The 24226-nt window shown below is 43.3% G+C and overlaps 3 protein-coding genes across 3 annotated transcripts in view; 2 read left to right on the top strand and 1 right to left on the bottom strand.

The window, feature by feature from the left end:
- The first annotated feature begins 188 nt into the window (after positions 1-188).
- Positions 189-2950, top strand: LOC105278493 (zinc finger protein 277). Its single transcript, XM_011337627.3, has 9 exons — positions 189-338; positions 844-1154; positions 1222-1399; positions 1483-1685; positions 1802-1964; positions 2046-2261; positions 2337-2479; positions 2550-2648; positions 2742-2950. The coding sequence occupies exons 2-9, from the start codon at positions 985-987 to the stop codon at positions 2752-2754; spliced, it is 1185 nt and encodes a 394-aa protein (XP_011335929.1). The 5' UTR covers positions 189-338; positions 844-984; the 3' UTR covers positions 2755-2950.
- A 61-nt stretch (positions 2951-3011) lies between these two features.
- LOC105278492 (DNA repair endonuclease XPF) lies at positions 3012-7973 on the bottom strand. Its single transcript, XM_020031358.2, has 13 exons — positions 7689-7973; positions 7447-7571; positions 7136-7252; positions 6933-7058; positions 6563-6646; positions 6307-6486; positions 4978-6160; positions 4528-4833; positions 4209-4430; positions 3922-4095; positions 3701-3841; positions 3420-3620; positions 3012-3292 (listed from the first exon to the last, which is right to left on the bottom strand). Exons 1-13 carry the CDS (start codon positions 7731-7733, stop codon positions 3134-3136), a joined length of 3063 nt encoding a protein of 1020 aa, XP_019886917.2. The 5' UTR covers positions 7734-7973; the 3' UTR covers positions 3012-3133.
- Positions 7974-10629: 2656 nt separating this feature from the next.
- The window catches only part of LOC105278495 (myosin light chain kinase, smooth muscle), a 143891-nt gene continuing 130294 nt past the window's right edge, over positions 10630-24226 (top strand). The window contains exon 1 of the mRNA XM_011337629.3: positions 10630-10748. The gene's annotated coding sequence lies outside the window, so the exon portion shown is untranslated. The remainder of the gene's footprint in view (positions 10749-24226) is intronic.

The raw sequence follows: 24226 nt of genomic DNA, 5'->3' as shown, positions 1-24226 counted from the left end.
TAAAATCGGAGAACTGAAAGTCCTTTCCTGTCTTCTTCTTAAAAGAAAGAAAGTGATTTGAGGCATTCGATTACACGCCAATTCTAATTCTAATGATATGATCGGCCGTTTAAATTAATCGGAAATGATAGAGAATGGCTTGAGTCGTATTATCTGCGATATTCACTGCGTCCATGACAGAAGTGAGGTAGTAGTACGACTCAATGGCGGGTCAGATGTAATTTTATACTTTTGAGTAGTATAAGTCTATTTATAACATTGAGGCTAATTTATTGATTTGACTTCTAATTTTGGGGATTGTACAGATTGAGTTGTTCATCATAAACGTAAAACTTACCGTAAGTACGCTCATTTGACAAGTTTTCTACATAAAATAAAGTTTGAACACTTGCACTAGGTCGAATTAATAGGTTCTTAACCTCATAAAACCGCTTAGCGATTGATTGTTCTTTTTACAATTTCGAGTAATCCTTTTGACTTTTTAAATCATGATCTACGCAAAAATACCTATCGAATGAGCCGACTTACATTAAAATCTAAAGCGAAATGCTTAATCCATATAGTTATATTTGTTTCTCAATGGTATTATTTAAGAATAAATGAAGTTTTATTTTTAGATAACGCGGTTTTGATAATGACAGATTTTGCTTTTAAATTTATGATGTAGTTTAACACCGGTATGCTAAACAGGAATAATATAGCATAATAAATCAAGTTTTTTTAGTCTTATATTTTCCTACTTGTTTTCGTTGTCCTGTACAAAAAGATCTAAGAATATTTTTGTATTATCAGAAAACTTAGATTTTAAAGTTACTCAGAATGTCTGCAAAAATATTTTTACAGGTGATTGCAGTAAGATGAGTTATGGCATAATACACCATGTCTGTAAAGTTTAATATATTTATATGTAATTAAAAAAATTAAATAGTTTTTGGATACATATACAAAAGATTTATATCAAATCTGGACTCTAAAATATCTGTAATGTATAAATCTCAATTTGTTGGTCTGGACGATATACCTTGTGATACAAGATGTCTGTTGTGCGATTGCACATTTGTTCTCCCTAGAAACGAGACAGAGTTTCTTACACACTTATTCAAGATTCATCGTCTCGTAATAGGAGATGTTTGGAAAATAGCTAGTTTGAGAAGGTACGCTTATGCGCTTCCTCCCATTCCGTTTATTGACTAGCAAGTCAAGTAATAATTCTAATTTTAGTTATGTACATTACTGGAGTGTAAAATTTAAGGAAGCTCCATTGACAACTTACTGCACTACATTATTGATGGACAGCACACCCGATGGCCAACCAAGCAAAAATGAACATTATTTCTTGCTTTCTGACTGCTTGTTGGAAGACAAAACTTTGAGAGATGAGATACATCAGGCTAAATTGGTACGTGTATCAATAAACATCGTACATTAGAATTTATAATATTACTATAGTTATGATGTTATTTATTATTATTCTCTCTTAAGGAATGGGTGCTAGCACAACAGGAAGCTGAGCGCACAGACACCAGCTTTAAGCGTGATTGCATGTTTTGTCACATGGAATTCTATGGGTCACGTGCTGCCTATATAAAGCATCTTTACGAGAAGCACAATCTCCATCTTGGTAAACCAGAAAACTTAGTATTCCTGGATGAGCTACTGGACAAGATTGAAAGCACTGTCGCAAGGTATCAGCATTCACAAATCATTGACGAGTGGCCCGTATATTAGCTGAACAAATGCTATCCTTTGTGTGTTGATCGCAAGAATGAAGTAAATTCAATTATTTGTATAAACCTTTCAGTTTAATATGTATTTATTGCGAAAAGACATTTAAAGATCGTATGGTACTGAAGGAACATATGCGAAAGAAATTCCACAAGTATATAAATCCTAACAATAAAGCCTACGATAAATTTTACATAATCAATTATTTGGAGCCAGGGAGAACTTGGAAGCAACGACAGGTAATGGCATGGCATGTACATACTCTGGAGTAAAAGCTTGTTACGCTTCAGAAACGTGATTTACGTTTTTCTTTCTAACAGGCTAGTTCAGAAAAGAGTCCGGATCTGGCAGGCGGTAGTAGCGAAAACGAAGATGAAGAAGCGTCGTGGTCCGATTGGAATGACGAGTCTATTGGAATAGCTTGCTTATTTTGTAAATATATCAATAACGAATTTACTTGCATTTTGGGACATATGAGGGAAGCACATGGATTTGATTTTGAAGAAACAGTGAAAGATCTGACATTTTACCAGAAGGTGAAAACTGTGTAATCCTCAAGTCGACTTCGTTTAATGGTGCATCTTCAAAGTTTATTATTGTTACGGTTACAGGTTAAGGTTGTTAATTATATAAAAAGGCAGATACAGCTGCAAAGATGCATTTTCTGCGAAACAGAAACAGACAACGTCTTGGAGCACATGAAAAGTCAGCAGCATTGCAAACTTGCCACGCGAAAAGTCTGGGATCAGCCAGAGTCAGTACAATCATCGCGTAGAATTTATTTAATACGCAGATATATATGAACTAAAATTATTTTTTTCCAGATATTATTTTCCCATGTCTGAGAATGATTCATTTTTATATAATCTTGATGCAACCAGCAACAGCGACGAAGAAAGTGTAGAAAATATTACTGAAGCAGTGTGAGTAATATTAAAAAAAGAGAGAAGGAGAAAGCTTCTTATATCAATTAGAAGTTATTAACGAATAATGCATAAATGTTTAAAATATTTCAGGTCTAATTTATAAATGATCGTCTTAGTGTAACAAGCACTGAAGTTTTATTCAGAATTTAGTTATAATTGACTGTAATTAAAATAATTATATTTTGTAAATTTATTGTATAGTTGTAAATATTAGAATCTTGTTACATATTCACCGTTATATCACATCACTGTTATTATATATACTGTATATGTAATAAATAAATTTATTAGATCATTTATTTACATTGCCTTTTTGTATGCTTACTATTTAATTGACATAATAAAATAAATAAATTTATGTATTTTATTTACAGAATTTTATTTATTAAATTGAGAGTATAAGATTCTCGCTGACACAATAACGTGTAAACACTACTTGCAAAAATTTTCATTAACAAATTCATTTGTTTCTAATTCATCACTTACGTTTTTGCTTTTTTTACTCTAGTGAAAAGGTTTTTTCCACGTACTTTGGAAACTTTGGTCGATGATTTTTCATCCGTTGATAAACATTTTTCGTGCAAAGCTTTATGTAACATTTCAGCGTCATTTGCATTTCCAAGTATCTCTTTTAGTTCTTCCTAATTAAATACCATACAATCAAAGATTAAGTCACCTTTTTCAAATTTTTTTATCGCAATCTTTTCGAATTATATCGAAGATATATTACATCATAAAAGAATATAGAATATCTCATTATTTACTTACTTTCGTCAGCCTAATAAGATGGCTTAATGATTGTCCTTTATTCAACAGAACACGTAGATTTTTCGAATGCACACCCGGCAATTTAGCTACGAAATCTTGGATGCGCGAGTTATATTTTTCCATCATTATTTGTTTGTCTTCCGTATTTTCATCTGCTCCAATTTTAGCAGCTACATTTGCATCTGGCTGATCTCGTCCTTGCTGTTTGCATAAAGATTAGAGAGCTACTATTAGTAACCTTAATAATAAACTTATTTTGTTGTCACTTAAATTTACATTACCTTCAGTTCCTCAAACAATTGTGCTGTCGCGTGTGGACTAGGGGACCATATTATTTTCAATTTAGGAAAATGAAGCGTTAATAATTGTAGTTTCGTTGTTATGGTTGAATTTTGAAAGTCTCTGCTACCGTAGTAATTTCCCTGTAATAATACAGAGTTATTGAAAATTTCGAACGTTTGATAAACTTTTTATTCGGTCAATTCGATTTTTATAAAATTACCTGAAAGCAGAATGGTTTATTTTGATCGAATTCTATGAGCAGCATAGGTTTAGCGTAATGTCTAGTCATAGCAACTGCCTGATTGTACAATCTTCCAGAGAGCAAAGAACCAATTAGATCAGATATACTTTTTCTCTCGACGCATATCTCCGGCGTAAGGATATAATCGCCCACCTGCAGCAACGTTATACATAAATCATCATCATTAAACGTCAAATCGAAAATAATCGAGAATAAAAAAAATCGGCAAATAACTGCCTTAATAAATCTCATGCTGTCTCACTTACCACTAACGTTACTGGTTCAATTTTTATTCCACGTGTGTATAGAATAGCAGGCAACTCGCTTCTGAATTCCCTCATATCGACGATAACTTTTGGGATTACTTTGGCTTCGGATTGCATTCCACCCTTACGCGTATTCTCCTCCGCAGCTGCACTGTCCGAGTGAATCATGAGAGCCAAACAATCTTCCGATTTTCCGTCTTGTTCCTCGGGCACGACCATCGTCTACGGATAAAGGCAGCAAACTTACAATGAAAATTTCGCTTATTCGTTTTTTTAAGACTATTTTTTCGTTATTTCATTTTGTGCTTTAAGTATTCACAGTTTTTGTATTAATCAACGAATGAAACGCCTCCTTTTCCCGTCGTAAGGAAGTGAGGTATTCCTGTTCCTCGACGGATCCACCGTAAATGAGGAAATATACTTTCAGACCAATTGACGGATGGTTATTCTGGTACACCTCCAATTGTCTCACTGTACCGATATCGGCTGCGTACAAAATAACATTATTCGGCATGTGCTCGGTTAACGTACGTTGTACAGCCATCGGATCACCTCCCTTCTTGATAGCTTGTATGATCACGACAGGTGCGGATTTCGCGCAACTGGTTACATCCAATTCCGCAAGCTTTAAAATCGGAACGTTAAAAATTCAAATAAAAAGATACAAATCATGTAGAGAAAAAATTTTTAAAGAAATCATATATATGCATTTAATTTTTTTCACAACTTGCTTGTTACTTTAATTCGCTTTTAGTTTAATAAAGCTTACTTGTGAGCATTCCTCGAACAAAGTCTGATGTTTCACATCTCCCTTAGAAGTACTCGGTTCAGTATCCTCTGTAGATTTTTGCGACAATGTGAGTATGTAAGTATCCTGATCTCCCTGTAAATCCTCATCCGTATTTTCCGTATTTTCCGACATATTTTCAGACGTAGACTGCTGATCGTCCGCTTTCTTTTCGCACTTGCCACTTGTTTTTTGTAGTTCAATATGCGACAGTTTCTTCAGCGAGTGGTAAAGCAGGTATTCGTTCGCACCCATGGTTAAATAATTCTTTAACTGGTGGCACACATTGTTATCCTGCACTAGGATAAAAACTTTGTCGATGCTATCGTCGTCCTTCTTACGCTTCTGTTCCTGGATCTCGTTCAGTACCTCCGACAGAGCTATCCACTTTGGATTCGGTTCTGGCTTCAATTCACTCTTGTCCGTGTAAACTCTGCTCTTGGCGTATTTAAATAAATTCTCGGCCTCGTCCAACATTATCCAACCGCTTGCCTTCACGGCGTACTCCATAGTACGTAAACTATTTAGCATGCAGTAAAATGAAACCGAGTCTTGGTACGTCAAGGACATAACGAGAGACCGCAGTGTTTTCAGATCCGAGAACAGTTGCTTGGTCGTCGTGCTGAGTTGATGCCAGATTGGATCGAGTTGCAAGTGCAACTGCTTGTGAAACTTCTTCGCAATCGCGTTCTCCACGGTCAATTCGTCCAGATCCAGGTACTTATTAAGTCGCTTCAGCTCCTTCACGATGTAATTCATGATGTCGAGCAAAGCGGTCTGGATGTTCTCCATCTTCGGCGTGATCTTCACATGCAGCTCTATTACTTCGGGCATGTGCTTGGACAGACAGCTGTTGACGATCGAGTGGAAGCGCGGCCACAGGTACAACTTCTTCACGAACAGCGCCTTCATGACTCGCTCCACCCGCGAAAACCCGACTGTGAAAGCCAGCGACGAGTTCGTGAACGCCTTGATGAATCCAGTCTTGTTGCTCTGCCTGTACAGACGCAGCGCGAACGCTTCTTGATACGCGTTCAGGATGTTGTGAGCTCTGTACACGAGCACACCGGTGACTAGGTGCAGTGGTACTCGATTCTTCAACAGATCCACCACCAAGATGCGGCCCGATATGAACAGTACTCCACCTTCCAGGTACATCACTTCCCTGCATTTGGTAACAGATTTCATAAAGTGGTGCTTGATTGATTTTAATGATAAACTTATGAATTGTGAATAAAATAATTTTTATTCACAAGTTTGATAAAACTTTCATAAAACTTGTGAATTGAGAATAAAATAATTTTAGCGTACCTCTCGTTGGAAGGACACTCAGCATTGACCACGCGTGGTAACATGTTCGTTCCGTAACTCTTGAGTAGGTCAATGAAGTAACGCTCATCATAATCAGTGGTCCCCAGGACAATGACCAGATTGCCCGGGTCTGAATAAGCCTTCAGTACATTTCCAAAGACAATTTCTATACCAAGACCCCTGCGATATTTTAAGTTAAGTGATTGAGATTTTTATATAGTGCATGATAATGAGAGAGCAAAACGTGGATTCTTACTTGGCTGTAATAACCAGTCCATCCTCATGGAGGATGTCGAGAAAGATTTGATTTTCGTATTCCAACATTATCGCCGATAATTTTTAACAACTTATCAAAATAATTTGCTGACAATCGAACAATTCCGACAATTTCACACCATTCGCTACTCTCTTCTTGATTTTTTAATTATTCTAATATTCAAAATAACCATTGAATTAGGAAACCCATAAAGTGCCACACAAAGTTAGCGAAAAATGAAATATCTGCTTTCTGAAATAACAGAGTTAACAAAAGTTTAACAAATGATCAAAATGAGCATCTACACAAGGGATTTCTAATAGTCGAAGTGCAACTTACCTTGGCTTCTCGATCTTTGTCAGAGATTTCAGATCTTGATGTTTGGTGATAAGGAAAATTGTCGTCCTCAACTGTCACCTCAAATACTGACAGAGTATATTTACTAATCTCATGTGATGGATGGCCATAAACGCCGATGCTTACAGGTCGCTTAAAACTAAAGAGAAAATATACAATAGAATACGGATTATAGTTAAGATTACATATAAATTTAAAATTATGGCAGTACGATACCTCTTGGGTATGAAAATAATATCTTCGCCACAAGTTGTGGATTGCAGGCAATAGTGATCTGGCTCATATGTCGGCTTGGTTGTAGTCTGCGATGCGTATAAATCTGCATCACCTGTTCTGAAGAATATAAAGTGTACATTGTAACAATATCATAACTTATTACAATTTACAACAATTTCACACTTTTACAATACTATTATTTTTTACTAATTTAAAAGTGAGAAAGATAAAAATCTATATTTTGTTGAGTGAATAAGAACGTTGCACAATGAGAACGTTAACAATTATGACAAAATTTGAGGGACACTCACATTGACGTTAACCGTATCTTAATGTAACCATCGTAGGTTAAACTATAATATTTATAGGAGCCACCAGGCACATCATCACTAACGTAGTGCAACAATTCTTCTTCTAATGCTAGTGCACAGGTTAACTGAAAATTTTTGCAAGACATTACATATATATCTACATCAATTTAATAAAATTAGCAGTCTCGATTTCAAATGAATCTCCTGCAGTAGATAACATTAGAAACATAACTCTGTCGTACCAGCGTTCCAATAATGAACAATATTGTCTTCATAGTACAGCGCATAACAACATTATTCGCGAATAGCACACAAACGAGTGTTAACTTTTATCACAACTTTTATCACGGTCTGCGCGAGCGACGACGCAATCACGTGACTATAATACAATCGTGCGATCTGAATCGCGGAATGATCGCCGAAATCACATTCATACACGCATTACGTAAACCGCATAAAATTATAAACGCAGCTACGTCGAGCGCTGACGCTCGCGAGATCAAAGGAATCAGCTGATCGCGCGAATATGGCGGCAAACCGGCTAAAATTACTGTCACGGCTGCCGGACTGCGTCTCGCTTATTGCTGAAATAAAGAAAAACAATGAGAAATTCCTTCCATCGTCTCAAGATCTTCCGGAGTGCATGAACGATGTACGATCAACGGTTGGTACGAATACCAGGTTCTACATGGCATAAAAGTGTAGGTATGCGATGAGATAACAACTTTCAAACGCAATTTGTGCTCCCTCCAAGTTCCACATCTCGAGCAGCAGATGTCGTTTCTTTGTCCGTAAACTCGTTGACGCTTTTAAAGAGGATCCTTGCATCGACGAGAGGCGGATCCCGTGCGAATAATAACGTAAGCGGGAGCAATCGAGTTTATTAAATAACGTGTTTTGATTCGCCACAAACGGTGCATTTATCTTTGTCAAACGTATTATTTTGTCGCGTTGCTTAGAATTCTGAAATAAATATGGCGGATCAGAGTGCGTCTTGCGTGGACTCTTTCACGCGTCGAGCGTCTCGTATTTCTAATAATATACATAAATATGCAAATTCGCGCAAAGTCCGATACGCTTCGCGTACGACAATGCGCAGTTGCGCGGCTCCCGTTTAAAACGGGCCCCACGACGCCCCTACGATCGCCCCTGCGACCAACTATGACATCCGGCTACACGGCTATCATAGTTAAATGGGGTACGGTAATTACCGCGAAAGGGTTAGGGATAATTGCATCGGAGGGGACTTAAGTAACGACTAATTAAAACGCGCGCCGCGGGAAAGGAGATATTTCATGCTATTTTTTCAATATTACATTTTTTTCCCCTGCTGCATTTCTCCGGTCGAGTGTATGTGCGCTGCCACGTTGATTTTACCGTAAGTGTTCGCAGGGAGTTCGATATTTGCTTTGTATCGCGCCATTTTGTTCTCCGAAATAATGCACTCTCACTCGAGAGAAAAATTCTTCTGATTCTAGTATTTCGTCGTAATGGCGGATCGGCATCGCGTGCGAACGATGCGGTGACCATCAGGAATCCATCTCGACCGATGCGTTTTCTCGTTAGCGAGAAACTTTCTCTTATTAATGGAGAAATGCAGCGTTTCGGGCATTACGGATACATGAGCTGCTATATACGTTCGCGTTTAAGTGGTTCTCTATCGGGGATGAAAGCAGGTAACGAGGAGAGGTTTGTTTCATCACGAGCCATTGAGACACATATATCGCGCCTCGAGAGTCATTAAATGTAATTTAATACAGACCGCTCGAGATGTATCGAATACATTTAATAACGAATACAGGTGGCTGATACATTTCATATTTTCTTATTCATGCCCGAAGCAGTATCGGCACAGTTGAGAAGTGCTTGCAAATCTGTGCAGTCGAATAAAACAATTAGCGATGGCGGAAATATTGTTGAAAAAATGAAACTGTGACTGTATAACATTTAGATTTTTAAGTTACATATTTCCATATCAGATTATTTATTTAATGATACGATTAATTCGGATTGTAATCGGATTCATTTTTATCTTAATCGAACAAAGAACAACGTAGTTTAACAGTGATTTGTTCGTGTTGCATGAATTTTTTTTACATTACGTGTTAACTTTTTACACTGCGTGTACATTTGTACATTAGAGAGAAAAAAGAGAAGAAAATAAAAGTTAGTAGAATGAGCCAACAACGAAAAGTTCACAATGCAACACGAGAAAACCTATTGTCCGGCGTTCGAGACTTAACCTGCAACTTAATTTACGAAGTTTCGATTTACGAGGCGCTAACTTCAGTTCGAACCTTCAAACTTTCCAGTCAAATTTAAATTTTCGAATCTAATTGTGTCGCTGCGCGCTGACCAATGAGCGCAGGTGGCTAGGTATCACGTGATCCGAATTCCCATTCAATCGACTCTCTATGCACCTGGAAATCCCAGTTCACCCCCGCAATCGCGTTCCATTGTTTCGTTTCTTTGATCATTGTTGCCTCTCGTCTTTAACCGTTCTTAACGCATCCAGCCAAATCTGCAACGGTATGTCTTTGTCGCAGGGGATGCAGGAAGAACTGCAGAAAGACCTCCACGTCAAAAGTAGAGGCGCGAAGCGCAACCGAGGACTCCCGCGGCTATCTCGATATACGACGCTCGCCTCTCGCACACATACACACACACCACGTACACGCGCACGCACCGCCGCGGAGTCGAACTCGAACCTAAGGGCAGCGAGAAGTGGGGTGGCGGCCGTGCCGGCGGCCGGATCAAAAAATGCACGGCTGCGCGCGCAGCCGCTTTGTCTCTCCCGTTGAGCGGCGACGCGACTGCCGAGGAGTGGGGAGGCCACACGGAACCACAAGGGACTACGGGGGTCCGTGAGCGGGCCATGGCGGACCAGCGATGAACTGCATCCTCTCAGTTGGCCGCTGAACCCGCGCGCCGTACGGTTCGTACGTGAGTGTCTACTCGCGCTCGTCCGCGTCCGTCCGTCCGTCCGTTCGTCGTTTGTTCGTGCGTTCGTTCGTTTGTTCAATCGTTCGTACGTACGTTCGTCGACACCCGCGTCGTGTCCGCCGTTCACCGCTACGACTAGCGTCGTGACCGAGCGACGCCGCGACTGGACCGGCGCGTTCGTCAAGTGAGATCCGCACGTTTCCTCTGTTCGTCCGGAGGTGTTCCATCCGAGGGAGGCGGACGGAGACGAGTAGCCACTGGGAATCACCGGCGAGAGGATATCACTGTGGATTTTCCTGACGGTTCCTAGGACCCGGCCGTAGATCGTCCTCCACGCCGCTGCGAATTCCTTCTGCATGGTGAGTGAGTGCATGTAATGTATGGGGGCCGCATCGACCGGCACTGTTCGCCGCCGGCTGGCGATTTTTATGGGGGGCGAGACGATTGAGGGGAGTGAGGGGACAAGTGAACAAGGGATCGCTCGTAATTTGCTCGTGGTGATGGGGATTGCACATTGATTTTCGGAGATTTCCGAGGGCTGATGAAGGGCCTCCTCGAAAATGTCGCTTCGAAAGATGACGTAGCTTTCCCCCTCCCTCCTCTTACTGTCTCATTGTGTGCACTTGTCACTTGAGTTCCAATTTTTCGGATCGCGCCTGCGATTATCGAAGCCATTTCAACAATTGATAGCAATGACTCGCGAGATTTCCAATATGGTGCTCGACAGGATTTTTTAACTGCGCGGAAGATCGTGTGTTGGAGCACATTCGAATTTGCGCTGAGCGTGCTTCAGCACGGCGTTATCTACGATCTGTCGGATCGCAACACGATTTTTAATACCCGGCGCGACCGTTGTAATTCAAGCGTTCTCTTGAACGGCGGCAAAGCGGATAGATCATGTTTCCCTAACCGCACAATACCCATCTGAAAAGCTCTAGTTCCTATTATTGTTTACTATGGGCGTACTTTTGTAACGTGTCGCAATCGCGATGTGTATTTACAAATAAGAAACTGCCGTCGATTTGATGTGATCGAACGATAACTCAAAACGAATCCGATGGAACAGCAATTTGACAGATCGAATAGGTTATGCACCTGAGCACATTCACGAAAGTGCCAAGAGACACTCGCGGCAATAGCAACGTTCGAAATCAAACTTTAAGATAATTTTAGAGTCATTTGATATGAATGGAGAAGCTAGATAGAAAAGTCAAGTTGGAGAGGTTATAGATAACCCTGCGTCCTAGATGTCGTTTGTATTTTCCAACTTTTTGAAGTGATTCTTGTTGTCGCTTGTCAGTCAAGGGACAGCATATACGACGTTAGACCTGTCTTAGCACGATCGGCTTTGGGCCATCATGGACCTCATTTAATCTCCAAGCTCAATTTGCCCTTTTTTCCCTCTCTTGGCAGAAATCCGTCAATTTTACTCCGAGCGCAAATACGCGTTCACCCTTTTTCTCGCTGCAGAAATCCGTCAAAAGTTTGCTGCTGTGAGCGCAAACATGGTTGCTTTAAAATTACCGGATGTTCCTTTTTATTATATCTTCTTTGAATTTCATGAGGCACTGCATTTCAGAATTTTTAATATTCTTTTTACAGTCAAGTCTTGTAAAACTTAATTAATTTAAATCCTTTATTAAGATTTATGAAAAGAAATGACACATGTTGTTCTGCTAATTACTCGAGAGTTGGCAAGACCTCGATATTAAGTTTTGGAATAAAATAGTCAAATGTAGAAAATGTATGACGAGATATGGACGTCCGGTAGTTTTAAGACATTTTGCCACTGTACTTAGTATATAAAGCAGAGTTCTCGTTAATGAATGTACCGTGAAGAAAGAAAGAGGACGGCTGCGCTTGTCGGGTTTTCACACGTGCGCGCAAAACGCGAGCAAAAGTGACGCAACAAAGAAAAAGATGCTCTCTACTACTACAGGATAAAGCAGGATTTTTAATTCCGACAAACCGCGCTTGTACGGGAGTCGTGGGACTCCTCGCTGCCAATTCTTTTTCTTGCAACGTGTGCTCTATCATATAATTTTTGCAAATTAATTCTTTTCTGGCTCGGTAAGTCATCAAATGGCTATAAATATAACTGAACTGGACTCTTTATTGAAATACAGGTCGTATATCCGTAAAAATATAATATTTCGATCTGTAAGCATAGAGCGAACATTATCGCGAGGAAGTATAATTATCACGCATTTAATTAACGTTATTATTTTCATCGTCGTCGATGATCGGCGCGCTCAGATAAGTGCGTTTCCGCGTATCGACTCGCGCGAGAAAGTCCATCGGTGATCGACGAACGAGCAGTCGCGCATGATGATGTAACGCGACATTTTCAACGAGCTTTCCGCTTCGTCCTGTGATGACCAGTTTTTCTTCGGTCGCGGTTTACCCGAGAGTTTTCGATGGTACGGCCAGATGCGGTATCGGGTGTGTCGTGTAAACGTAGAAGCTGCGTGGTCAACGTGGAACACATGTTGAATAATAACTCTCATTTTCTCGGCGGTTCTCGTACTCTCGGCAGCAGAAAATTGTGCGTGTCTCGCACATTGGTATAATCACAAGTGGGATCATAAGAATGAAATTAGCATTTTTGTAGGAATTCGTGCTGTAATACACACTGTAGCCATGTGTCATACGCGCCAGTACGCACGCATCATACTTTTGTCGTGCTTCCTCCCCCGTATCTCGTTACTTCCTCCGGATGAAGTATAATACAATGAAGAAAAAGAAAACCACACAGTAAATTACAGGCTGCGCGAAGTGCGTCTTCATATGCGTATAGGATCTTCATCGACTTCTTGATGCACCTTCAGGAAATAGGGCTCGCCTGGCGTACGTTGACTCTAACGATATTTTCAAGTATTCTCTCCCGAATTATTTGAGAAAGTGCAATTCTTCATACGTACATCTATATTATATTAACTCTATAATATATTATTTGATAGATCTTTTCACTGTTTAATTACTATTAATTAATTAATAAATAGAAATGCGAAAATGACATGCATCACTCGTAAGACTTTGTGCTATTTAGGCAATCTTAATGATTGTAAGTCAATAATCGCGATTTCGCTTGACTGCTATAATTACGAAAATATTGCGACAATACGTATCGTGGGGAAAGCCACAATTCGTGTTTTTCAGTCCGCGATCAAATGTGAGGTTGCGTTTCCACAATCTCGAGCGCTAACAATGTCAGTTATCGATTACTGCATTTTATAATCTAATAGTTAAGCTAGTGAGCGCGATAAATTTGATAATTTTAATATTTCCATAGAAACCGATTTCTTAATCCGTAGCAATGCATGAATAGAATTACTGAGGATTGTTATTGTGTGAAAAGCATCTGGAAGAACTTTAGTGACTTCAAGTTCGATTTCAGGGCCGCTTGAGAGCGCAAAGTGTTATGCCAGTTCCAACACTAGTGTCGCAGTACGACAATCGATCTTTCCGACTAACCCGCTGTGCCGGACGCGTACTCAACCCCCGCAAAGTTTCTGCGATGAAAATCCAGCTTCGCATTTTGTTAATCCTCGCGAGCTGCTAAACGAAATTCCCTGTTATATGATATATAAAATAGAGATTTATAATAACGTTATGTAGAACGCAGATATTTAAAGATATATATTATATTTTACACAAATTTTATTTTTTGTAATTCATATGTGGGATGTATTTTGCATTTGCATATTCTAATTTTTATAATTCCAATTGTTACATCATAAGTAAGCTATAATTAAATCGCCTTTTAATCTAGCTAATAATTATATGTCAGCAATGTCCGGGTATCGCCATGTCACGGAATAATAGCGGGCTCGATTTGACGTAGAGCGCAGTGCATGTGTGCACGAACACGCGAGACGATAAAGGAAAGGTGTCCTTTAAGGTCGCCGGGCGGGCACGCACACACGCACACACACACACACACACACGATCATATCGATCGTGTCTTTCTTTGTCAGAGCAACTTTCATTTACGCACGCTCGCGATTACGCATCGGCCACAGTCGAGATACGGTAAAGGGCAGTTGTCCGCGATGGCCCCATTCCACGCCGAACTTTACGGCACATTTTCGCCCCTTTCGACCCGTATCTCTCCATCCGCCTTCAAGTCCGTGTTTTAGTAGCAAATTTAACCATTTTGCCGTGAGACTTTCTAATACGAATACCGTGTCCAATGTCAACGAGAACCGGAACGAGAACCGGACAGCCGTATTTGACACGTGCAACGAGGAAATGGCTCTTTACGTTACATATCGCCAGCTGATACGCGATATCATTTGCTCGCCAGCTTAAGATTTGTACTCGCCGATTCGAAATGGTATCAATATTTGTACAAATTGATAGATTGACCCTTAAATCCAAGCACATAGCGGATCGCAGGTACTATTGCCGTTTCCTGAATGATGCAGCGCGTTCGCACGTGATTGCACAGCGAGGAAGTAATTTCAGGAAGATCCTCTCTCCTTTTTTTGTCTCTTCTCTCCTTTGTCGCCACGTGCACAAATTCGGGCTCTGACTTTAAGTCCCTGCTTCCCTCGTAAATCATCCGTCGCCGGTGAAGTCGCCGCTATTGCTTCTGAAAACATGCCGGTGCCACGGTCGCATTAACTCCGCTTCGCAAAAGAGCGTCACGCTGCGCTCGCACGTTTTGTACCGAATAGGCGGGAATCCGCAATTTATTACGGCTTCAACGTACCTACGAATAACTTTCGCGCTGCAAGGTATTTATTATTATTTATGTAGAGCTACATGCTCTCCGACGCTCTCGTCTCATTAGTTACTGCCGGCTGTATAGCACATTTACGTCATTAGAATTATTTATCCAACCATCGCGCGAGTAACTTCCTATTAGAGACTCCCATTGGAAAATTCTCGCGCCAGAGCAGAATCGATTAGTAGTGCTGGCGTGGGGGGCAAATTTCGAGCTGTTTACGGGCGCCGCTTTCTTCAATATCACGTACATCACTGTGAAAGCGTTTAACGGTGACAGCCGATGGGTGTAGCAATTCATATCAGACGACACCGGCGATACCGCGGTGCGGTTCGTGTTTCCATTATCTCGCGCACAGTAGAGCTAGTCCGCTCGTAACATCGGCTTACATCGACGCGATCGTCTTCCGGGTGTTTAAGGGCCCTCCTCTCGAGAGTACTTTGGCCTCCGGATAGTCGGATAAGCCTTTTAAGACGTCAACTCATCGGCACATCGGGATATTTCATACGTATGGGAGAAAGAGAGAAAGGGGAGGGTGGGCCAAGGTGGACGCATTTCTTTCCGGATTTGTCACGGCGCCGAGATACACTCCGGCTCTTGAGGTTTCGCTCGCGCGAGTGAACACGCGCGCGAGCAAGCGAGCGAGCGAGAGAGCGAGCTTTTAATTGCCCATATTTTTAGCCCCGGTGTCTGGCTCGCTCGCGGCGATAAATTTCTCCGCTCCCTGACTTCGGTGCGCACGGTCCCCCTCTTGGCCCCCTCAAAGGAGTCGTGAATCTTGTACCTGGGCCCTACCGTCCTCCCTGCTCGGATCCGATCGGGAGGGCGCCGGAGGTCGTTGCTTATAATCCGAAAGCGAAAAGAGCCGAGGAAAGCGCGCGGAGGGACCAGATGAGCAGAGGAGCCGCGCGGCAAAAAACCAATTACGGCTCGAGTACGAAGGCGTGTATCCACAATAAAATACCGGTCGCGATCGGTCGCCCGCTAGATAATTAATATGCCTAATGGATCGACGACGTGTTACGAGGCGGGGAGGAGGGAAATGCTAAACGAGATGTGCGGTGCACAATCGGGCGGATATCTAGCCGCTAACGCGCGATTTCGAGCTCCGCTGCATAGCATTAACCCTTTAGCCGCGCGAGCGCCGTATATTACGCGCGTCCAGCGTGGCTCAGGATGTTTGCAACAAGAGCAAGTAAAATCTTAAGCGTGTAATCAATTATCAAGGCCTCTCACCTTAATGACGTCGTTAATTTACGACATCATTATTTTATGCTGATCAACGTGGAAATAATAAATCGCGACGGCGCGTCGTAATTGCAGCACGTTTCCACTTTGTTCGCTAGTAATTTTCAAGAGGGTCGCTGCTTCTGCTTGTCGCGAAACCAGCTGGCTAACGTGTAATCATCAAGGCGATATTGACCGGTGGAGGATCTCGATCCATACCCCGCACCCGCTGTTATCGTATTTTCTCCGTGATCAATCCGTCGATCGCGCGCGCGAGTCCGCTTCCTTCGGTCGCGGCGCATCTCCGCGTAGCTCGTTAGCTCGTATCCTCGCAGGACGCGGCAGGTAATGGGAGCAGGATCGTTGCGGAACAAGGCGACGCGGTGGGAGGAAACCGGCGCGCGTATTGTCGAGGCGTAACAGATCAGAGTGAAAGTCTCGGGACACGACGAGCGAACTCCGCTCGCGCCGCTTGCTCGTTCACGCGCGCTCGCAAGTCGCGTCCGTCTCTTTTCCTCTCTCGAAGAGGAGCGCGATGTCGGGGCGTCGAATCCGCCGAACGGGTCCGAAATAGTCGTGAGCGCATTCGCGCCTCCGGCCGGCGATACTTACGCAATTACGTTACGAGAGCATATCGACTCTCCTCGTGTACCCTCTTTCCTCTCATCTTCCCTTCGCAGGAAGCGCCTTCTCCAGCAGCGATCTCTCCCTGGCACGTTCGTCTTTCGTCTTCGCTTCTGTTTCGCCTTGATAAAACGCTCAACGAGCAAGCGAGCGTTACGTGCCTGCGTATGCATTTCCAAGCAATCATACCGGTCAACCACTCCACTTATGCGCCCAGTTGCTCATGGCAAGAGGGTCCTCCCGCGACGGGTCCCCAGTGGTTATTTTTATCCCCGGGGTGCGATACCCTCTGGCCGCCTGACGGTTTCGCGCGAGCGCACGCTCGCGATTTCCGTATTTCCGATAGTCGTCGACTGCCGCCAAGTGGTAAGGTTGCTGGCGGTTGCCTTGAATCATAATTCCATCATTCGGAGTCGCTCGCAAAGAGCCCGCGACTCCCAGTCGTTTGCTGAGTCGCCGCATGCGTCCGCAATTCTATATTTATCGGGAGAATTGCACAAAGAATTTTAGGGACGCAGATGCGTACCTGCGCAACAAGTGCCTCCGTATTAACACTCATTTCGAAAGTCCAAGTGTTTCAAGCGACGGAAGTGCATCCTACTCTGTGTGCGCAGGATTGCGACAGAACCATGTTTCCATTGCTGAATCAGAATAGTACGAGAAAGGGAGAGAGAGAGAGAGAGCTATTGCGACTCGTGACTCATGATGCCCACATTTCAACATCGATGTCAATGACGAGATAAGCTGCATAGAGATTTCGGCTATGTACCAAATTGGACCAGTTCGTGTAGGTTGACAAAGAGAGACCTCGCTCGCGAGTGTTTGTATAGTATGTATCGCAAGTCGACACACAAACCCGGTTGCAATGCTCCTACAAAAATGCCGAAAGAGCTATTCAGAAGTACAAGCCGTGGGTGCAAATATAAAAAATGTGGCCTTGCCGCTGGCACAATTGGTCTATATTTGACGTCCATATAGTTTGCGCGACATCGATAACACTCAAAATATCAGAAATATTGCCGTCACCGAAATAAATTCTTTAGAGTATCCCACGTTCGCCTCACGTACTTGTTTCATGGGAAGTGCAGTTTTATTCATGATATATGTACGATTGAAATGAAAACTCACCTGAGTTAATGCAAATCAAGATTAATCAATATCTGGCTTTCCTTTTTATAATAAAAAATAGGAAAGCTGGGTGGATCGAAGCTGGATCTAGGCTGAGTCCTCGTGATAGTGATCTTGTGTCCATCTTCGTCGTTGTGAGAAAACCATTCGACTGCGTAAACTGCGGCATGCGCCGCGAAACAATGAGCGGTATTCGGAGCGTGCATTTATTTAAATCGCAAGAGGCGGCAAGTGTTGCTCCTTGCGCGCCGAGTACGCAGCGAGGAGGTTAAATATATCTGGCCTGGCCTAACCGTTCCTCCGCCTATCCTCATTCCTTTCGAACGTTTGGTCTCCGCTAAGTTGGATACGAATGCAGCGAGCATTTCGGACGCGAGAGAACTGCACGAGGGTCGCCCCGATGACGAACAGTCATCGAAACAGCGAGCAGTTTCTAAGATTAGTTACGGGGAACGTCGCAGAAACCGCTGGTCCCATGAATTTCATGATTCACAGATCACACTGGCAGACCGTCTTGCATATTATTGCCGAATTATCATAAAAAACCACTGATTATGTAATTTTATCACCTTAATTAACGTAAAATATAAATTATAATCACACCAATTAATCGGTTTCTGTAAAACTTGTAACACGACGCATAGTCGCGACGTAACTCTGGAACCGCGCGATTTATCGCTATTATTCATGCCGCAGTTAATGTCTGATTAATTTAAATGGAATATTCGAATGTTTCACATAACATATTAATTGACGAAAAGAATGTGAGCACTCTACTCGGAATTATGAGTCCCGTGTTTTGAGAATTCATTTTAATTAAAACGCTTTCGCGTAATTAATGTAGACCGCTCGCGATGAGGTGCGCACAGCAGCAGGCGACGTAAAGAGCCGTCCAATGAAAATATTTTTCAGCCGGAAATTATGCGCGATATTTTCGCACTCCAATAATAAACTAAACTACGCTCGCGGCGGATAGCGCGTCAAACGAATAATGATGGTTAAATTGGAGCTGACGAGCGCGGCTTTCGTTCGTCGACTATCGTGATACTATCCTCGCGTGTAATCCCGATTTATTTCCCGCTCGGTTTCAATCACGAGATGCGTGCGCTCCGTCCGTCCGAGTGAAAATAAATTTTCCTCCGTAATCGCGCGAAACGAGACTTTCCGAGGCAATATCCACTACGAGGCACCGCGGAAAAATGAAACATCCTCATTAGCTCCGTATACAAATACACCAAAAAGTGTATATATGGCCCGATACGCGCGTTACACGTATGACGAATTACATATATATCGCGTAATTGTAATTATACATCGCATATCGCGTAATTACACGGTGTGCAACGTAAGTGAACATTTTTCACTTTTCGCGCTCTTTAAAATGTACCGGCGCAATTTGCAGAGAGTAAAACGCCGATGCGTCTGCGAAAAAAATACGGCACGGCGAGCGCAGTGCTCAGCAGTGCTCGTATAAGTGGGAAGTGTGCGGCTCGCCCGTGGGTGCTCGTATGGTGTGGGAAGAAAAAAAGAGGAGTACGAAAGTGCAAGTCGTTTGCGTAACGCGTGAGTTACTTACGGCGGCGTTCACACCGCGTCGGTTAACACAACGCAACGCGCGCCGGTTGATCTTAGCCGCCTATTACTACGATCGTACGCTAGCATTATGATGTTCTAACGGCTCGTTAACGACAATGTGGATAACGCACGCGAAGGGTACAAAAGTATAGATACTTGACAATCCGTGCCGGATTGTTCAAAGGTGGTTTCGTCACGGTGGACAAACACATGGGGTTTATTGCACGCGGAAGAAAAGGGATCGAAAATTTCGTGCGACGAAAGTCACGCGTTGTTTGCTTTCCAAATGGCTTCGAGAGTCACGTGGAGTATTACAGATCAAACATAAATCCGTGCCTGTTGACAATGACAATACGTTTTTCGCAATCAGATGAAAGAGCGTGACGCCACGCGCGCGTGCGTGCGTGCGTGCATGTGTGCACGGTAATTTCTCACGACTGATGAGAGAGTGACTTCCTCCGATCGACCCCCGTACTCGATACCAGCGTATCTTTAAGGCTTCTATTTATCACGGGTATCGCTTTACGGGATTGTTCGCGTAGATAGCTGGCCGGCCGACCAGCAATCTGAGCCAAGGTTCGCTTTGAGAAAGTTACGACCTCGAGGACAGTGTCGAGTAAAAATTTTGATAGCGCCACGTAAGAGCAATAAAGTTAATAACAAGATCGCTACGGCGCACTCTCGTTTCTTTTCTGCAAAGATCTCTCTTGGCGCGGTGCTCTTAAACGCGGTAGTAAATTCAAATTGAATTTGTGAGAGACAATCTCTCTTTCGTCGAGAAATTATGGTGCGAGACGGGGATTTTATGAGTATTTAAGAAATTTAAGTATAACGGAATTATTACGGTACCAGTGATCTACTTGTCTCTTTATTAACAGTGTAAAATTGAGAGGATCGGTTATGATGATTGACAAGCAGATGGCTCAGGATAGATAAAAAGGACCTAGATACGTCCGCGATGAGACGATATTGCAAGTCACGGCGGTCGCTTTTGCAAACAGCCATTACTTGCCAAGTTTTCGAGCCGTTATATCATACCGTGTTATTGGTCTGTCATTAATTCGTAGCAATGTGAAAACGCGCAGATATCGGAAATTACACGTTGCGCGACATACTCGGCCGCGGCGGTGCAATCATCCCTTAATCACACGGAACCTTTAAAAAAAGCAAAAGAGGTATCTCCGCGACCTTCCAAATTGCAATTCACACGCGCGATTAAGCGCGATATGCACAAACAGCCGTGATCGCGATCGCTATTACGTATCACACATTGTTGCGCGGTTCTGTTGGTCGTTCTGGTTTTCTCGAGGATTTCGTACAGCCTTCGCTAATTATAGCAATCGCCGTGGCACGCATTATCGCGGAATGCGGCGTTATGCAAACGAGGGGAGGATAGATCTCGCTGAAATGGGGCGCGAAATGCCACGAGGAAAAGAATCGTAATCGCGCGAACGAGCGACGCGCAGCAATGAAGAAAGAAGAAAGAACTGATCGAGTAAGGTCGTCCCGGTCGCTCGTCCGCTGATTAAGGGAATCGCGAGCGCGATCTCGAGAGATCGGTTCGATCCCCTCACGACGGCTATCGCTCACTTCCCACGACCGGATCCGATCCTAACGGCCAGCGATGTCTCTAAACACCGGCCGGTTGAAAAGGCGGAGGCGGTGCTGCGAGGCCGGATAAGTGTCGGGGCTCCGTCTGCCTCGGCGTGAGGCCGAACAACTTAAGTGTTGAACTCAATTCCGTCAGGTTCAACCTCGCGTTCGCGTTCTCGGATCCCGCGTTCGCCAAACGGAGATCCCTCGGATCCGATATTCCGCGCGCGGCGGACGTCACCGATTGCTCGTTACCGCGTTTCGATACGGCGGACGACATCCTCGGGAATACCGCCGCGGTGTCGTGTTGTGAGAGATAGATCCTATCGCGACGATGTTTCATGCTCGGCCGAATTTGGGAAGATTACCGGCAAGTTTTTGCATTTTCCAACTGTAGATTTATGAATGTTACGCAAGTAATTTAATACCAAGGATAATTATTTTAGCAAGGATAATAATAATAAGTTTATTGTATTATTCTTTATCTCATGATTAATCACTTTCGGTCAAAAATTATTTTTAATTTAAAGCAGAAATTAATCATGAAAAAATCATGTAAAAAGTATGAGAAACTTTCTACGTTTTCGTTTGCTAAATATTAAGCTGCAAAGTATTCGCGTTGCAGAGAATACTGCATTTCTGGTAACATTGTCTGGCGTGAGTCATCGCGGCGCTTCGCCGTGGTGAGTTACCGTTAACTCTTAGCACGGCGATGCTGAATCCGCGAGCACGTGAGAACACGCCTTTTTACCGCGCTCGTTATTTCCGTCAGCGACTCGGCTCGCAGTTTGTTTACGCGCTCGAGACTTTTTTCGAGCACGACGGCTTTTCGGCTTTAAAAAGGATGCAAAGTGCATCGGGCACATCTAAATGTCTATCCGGGTTGGTCGAAAATAACGATGTTCTGATTCATTGGAGCTTCCCATGTCTTTCTTGCATGCGCCACTGTGAAATCGATCATTCGCGAGCGACGATTAGGTTTCTACGATTTTCAGTTTGCCAGTGAAATTCCGTTCCTTTGACATTCGCATCTGCGAAATTTCGCATCTCTTTATGGCGAATATCAGCCAACGTCTCACTTGAGATGGCGTAAGAAGTTATGAAACGCGAGAGCACATAAAACGTCTCCTCAATTATGAAGCTCTTTCTATTCAGAGACGCTCAGACGCGTCTAGCGAAATTGGTCTCTCTTGTCTCGCGCGAATTCGAGGTCGTTTGAACCCTTTCCTCGCGCCGTGTTAAATCGCTTGAAATCTCTGACGAACGCGAAATTAGAAGAAAGAAATTATAATACTAATGCAAAAAAATGCTGTCTAAATTCTTTTTAAGCAGATTATCGTAATCTATTTAATATTAAAACCGAGAAAAGTAGCGCAATTTTCTCTCAACTGTAATACGACTGTGACACATTTCGAAGCAATTTATAATATCTTCTTAGCAAAAATACTTTTCTGCATTTTCGATATTAAGTGTCGCGATATAAAGTCCCACTGGAATTAGTTGCGGAATCAAATCTCATTGTCTGGCCACGTCGCAATGCAAAATCCGGTACGTCCGTTTAGCATTGCGAAAGGGTTGAGACACGCACTTTTGCGGTACGCGCGCATTATACTCGCACGATCTTTCTCCGCGGCTGTCTCCGGGTGGTGCCGGTACGCGCGAGAGAGGAATAAATTGCGTAGGACGTGATGCTTATGAAGGTAATTGAGCACGTGTCGCCTCGCCGCTGATGAGCTATTATAAGGATCGCCGGGAATCAGGCGTCTTGATAAAAATTACTCGCGCGCGAACGCGTTTGACGAGGCGACATTACTCGACACGTCGTCGTGTGTCAAGCTTGACGCGTGCGAACGAGAAGAAATTACGCTACAAATTCGCACTCTCGCGATAAAGAGAGAAAGAGAGATCTAGCTGATCGCGTTGCGGCGCGCAGACAAAAGTATTAGTCGACATCCGGAAACTTCTCTTCAGGGTCAGTCGTGTCATAAAGCGAACGAAGTAACTTCACCGTGCAGAGTTCACGAGTCGATCAAATATCGATCATGTCTGATACGTCGGAGGGATTGATAGAGAAGCAATCGTGTGTAAAAATCAATTCTTTTCTAAACTTTCCTAAACTGTTATATAATATTACGTGTATTCTGTTCACTCGTGCTGCTCGTTAAACGTTTTTATGTACGTATCTCTCCGTAAATTCCTTTGCTCCAGATCGCGTGCGTGCACGTAGGCACGGCCCTGTCTGTCGACCGTATCTTCATGAACCGTGGCGGCGTTGCGACTCATCTTGAGTAAATTACTCGACAGTTGTCGCGTTGCGAGCCCCTCGCTTCCCTTGGCTGCCTCGCGTAATATCGCTTTGAAGTCTAAAACCGAAGAACGCGCGGGAGATTGTTCGCACTGCCGCGTGGATAGGAGAGGCCAGTCGTGCATCGCGTGCACGCGGCACAAAGGAGGAGCGAAACGTAACGCGTAATATGTAAATGCAGAAACCGAGTGTAAACGCGCAGCTGTGTTCGGCCGAGCCGGCGAGAGATGATTATACACGGTGACACGCGCTCTGGGAAAAATGGGTTCCGTCAGTGAGCTAGACAAGAGAGCATCTGCATTGGAATTTTCACATAAGGCTGTGGAAGGAAAGTTTCACTTATGCACTCGCGCGCGCGTAGGGTGGAACGACTTCCGTTTAAGAGGATGGGAAGGTATCTTCGAGCAGGACGGGATTTGATCCGCGCGCGTGTGTGCGTGCGTACGTGCGCATCCCTTCATAATTTCGTCGGCGTAACTTTCGGCGTTGTTTTCGATATGGCTACACGATGGAGCGCGATCCTTCTACCGGACTTATGCCTTTACCGTCGTCATAAAGTACGCAGGGGCCCTTAAGGGCAGCCGCGGGAAACAATTTTGCGGCCGCTCTTTCGGAATCGTGCCGCCTCCTCTTTTTCACCCGTTCCGGGGATTTAT

Source organism: Ooceraea biroi, chromosome 1 (assembly GCF_003672135.1).
Source record: "Ooceraea biroi isolate clonal line C1 chromosome 1, Obir_v5.4, whole genome shotgun sequence".
Classification (NCBI taxonomy): Eukaryota; Metazoa; Arthropoda; class Insecta; order Hymenoptera; family Formicidae; genus Ooceraea; species Ooceraea biroi.
This window is presented reverse-complemented; position numbering and strand designations above follow the sequence as displayed.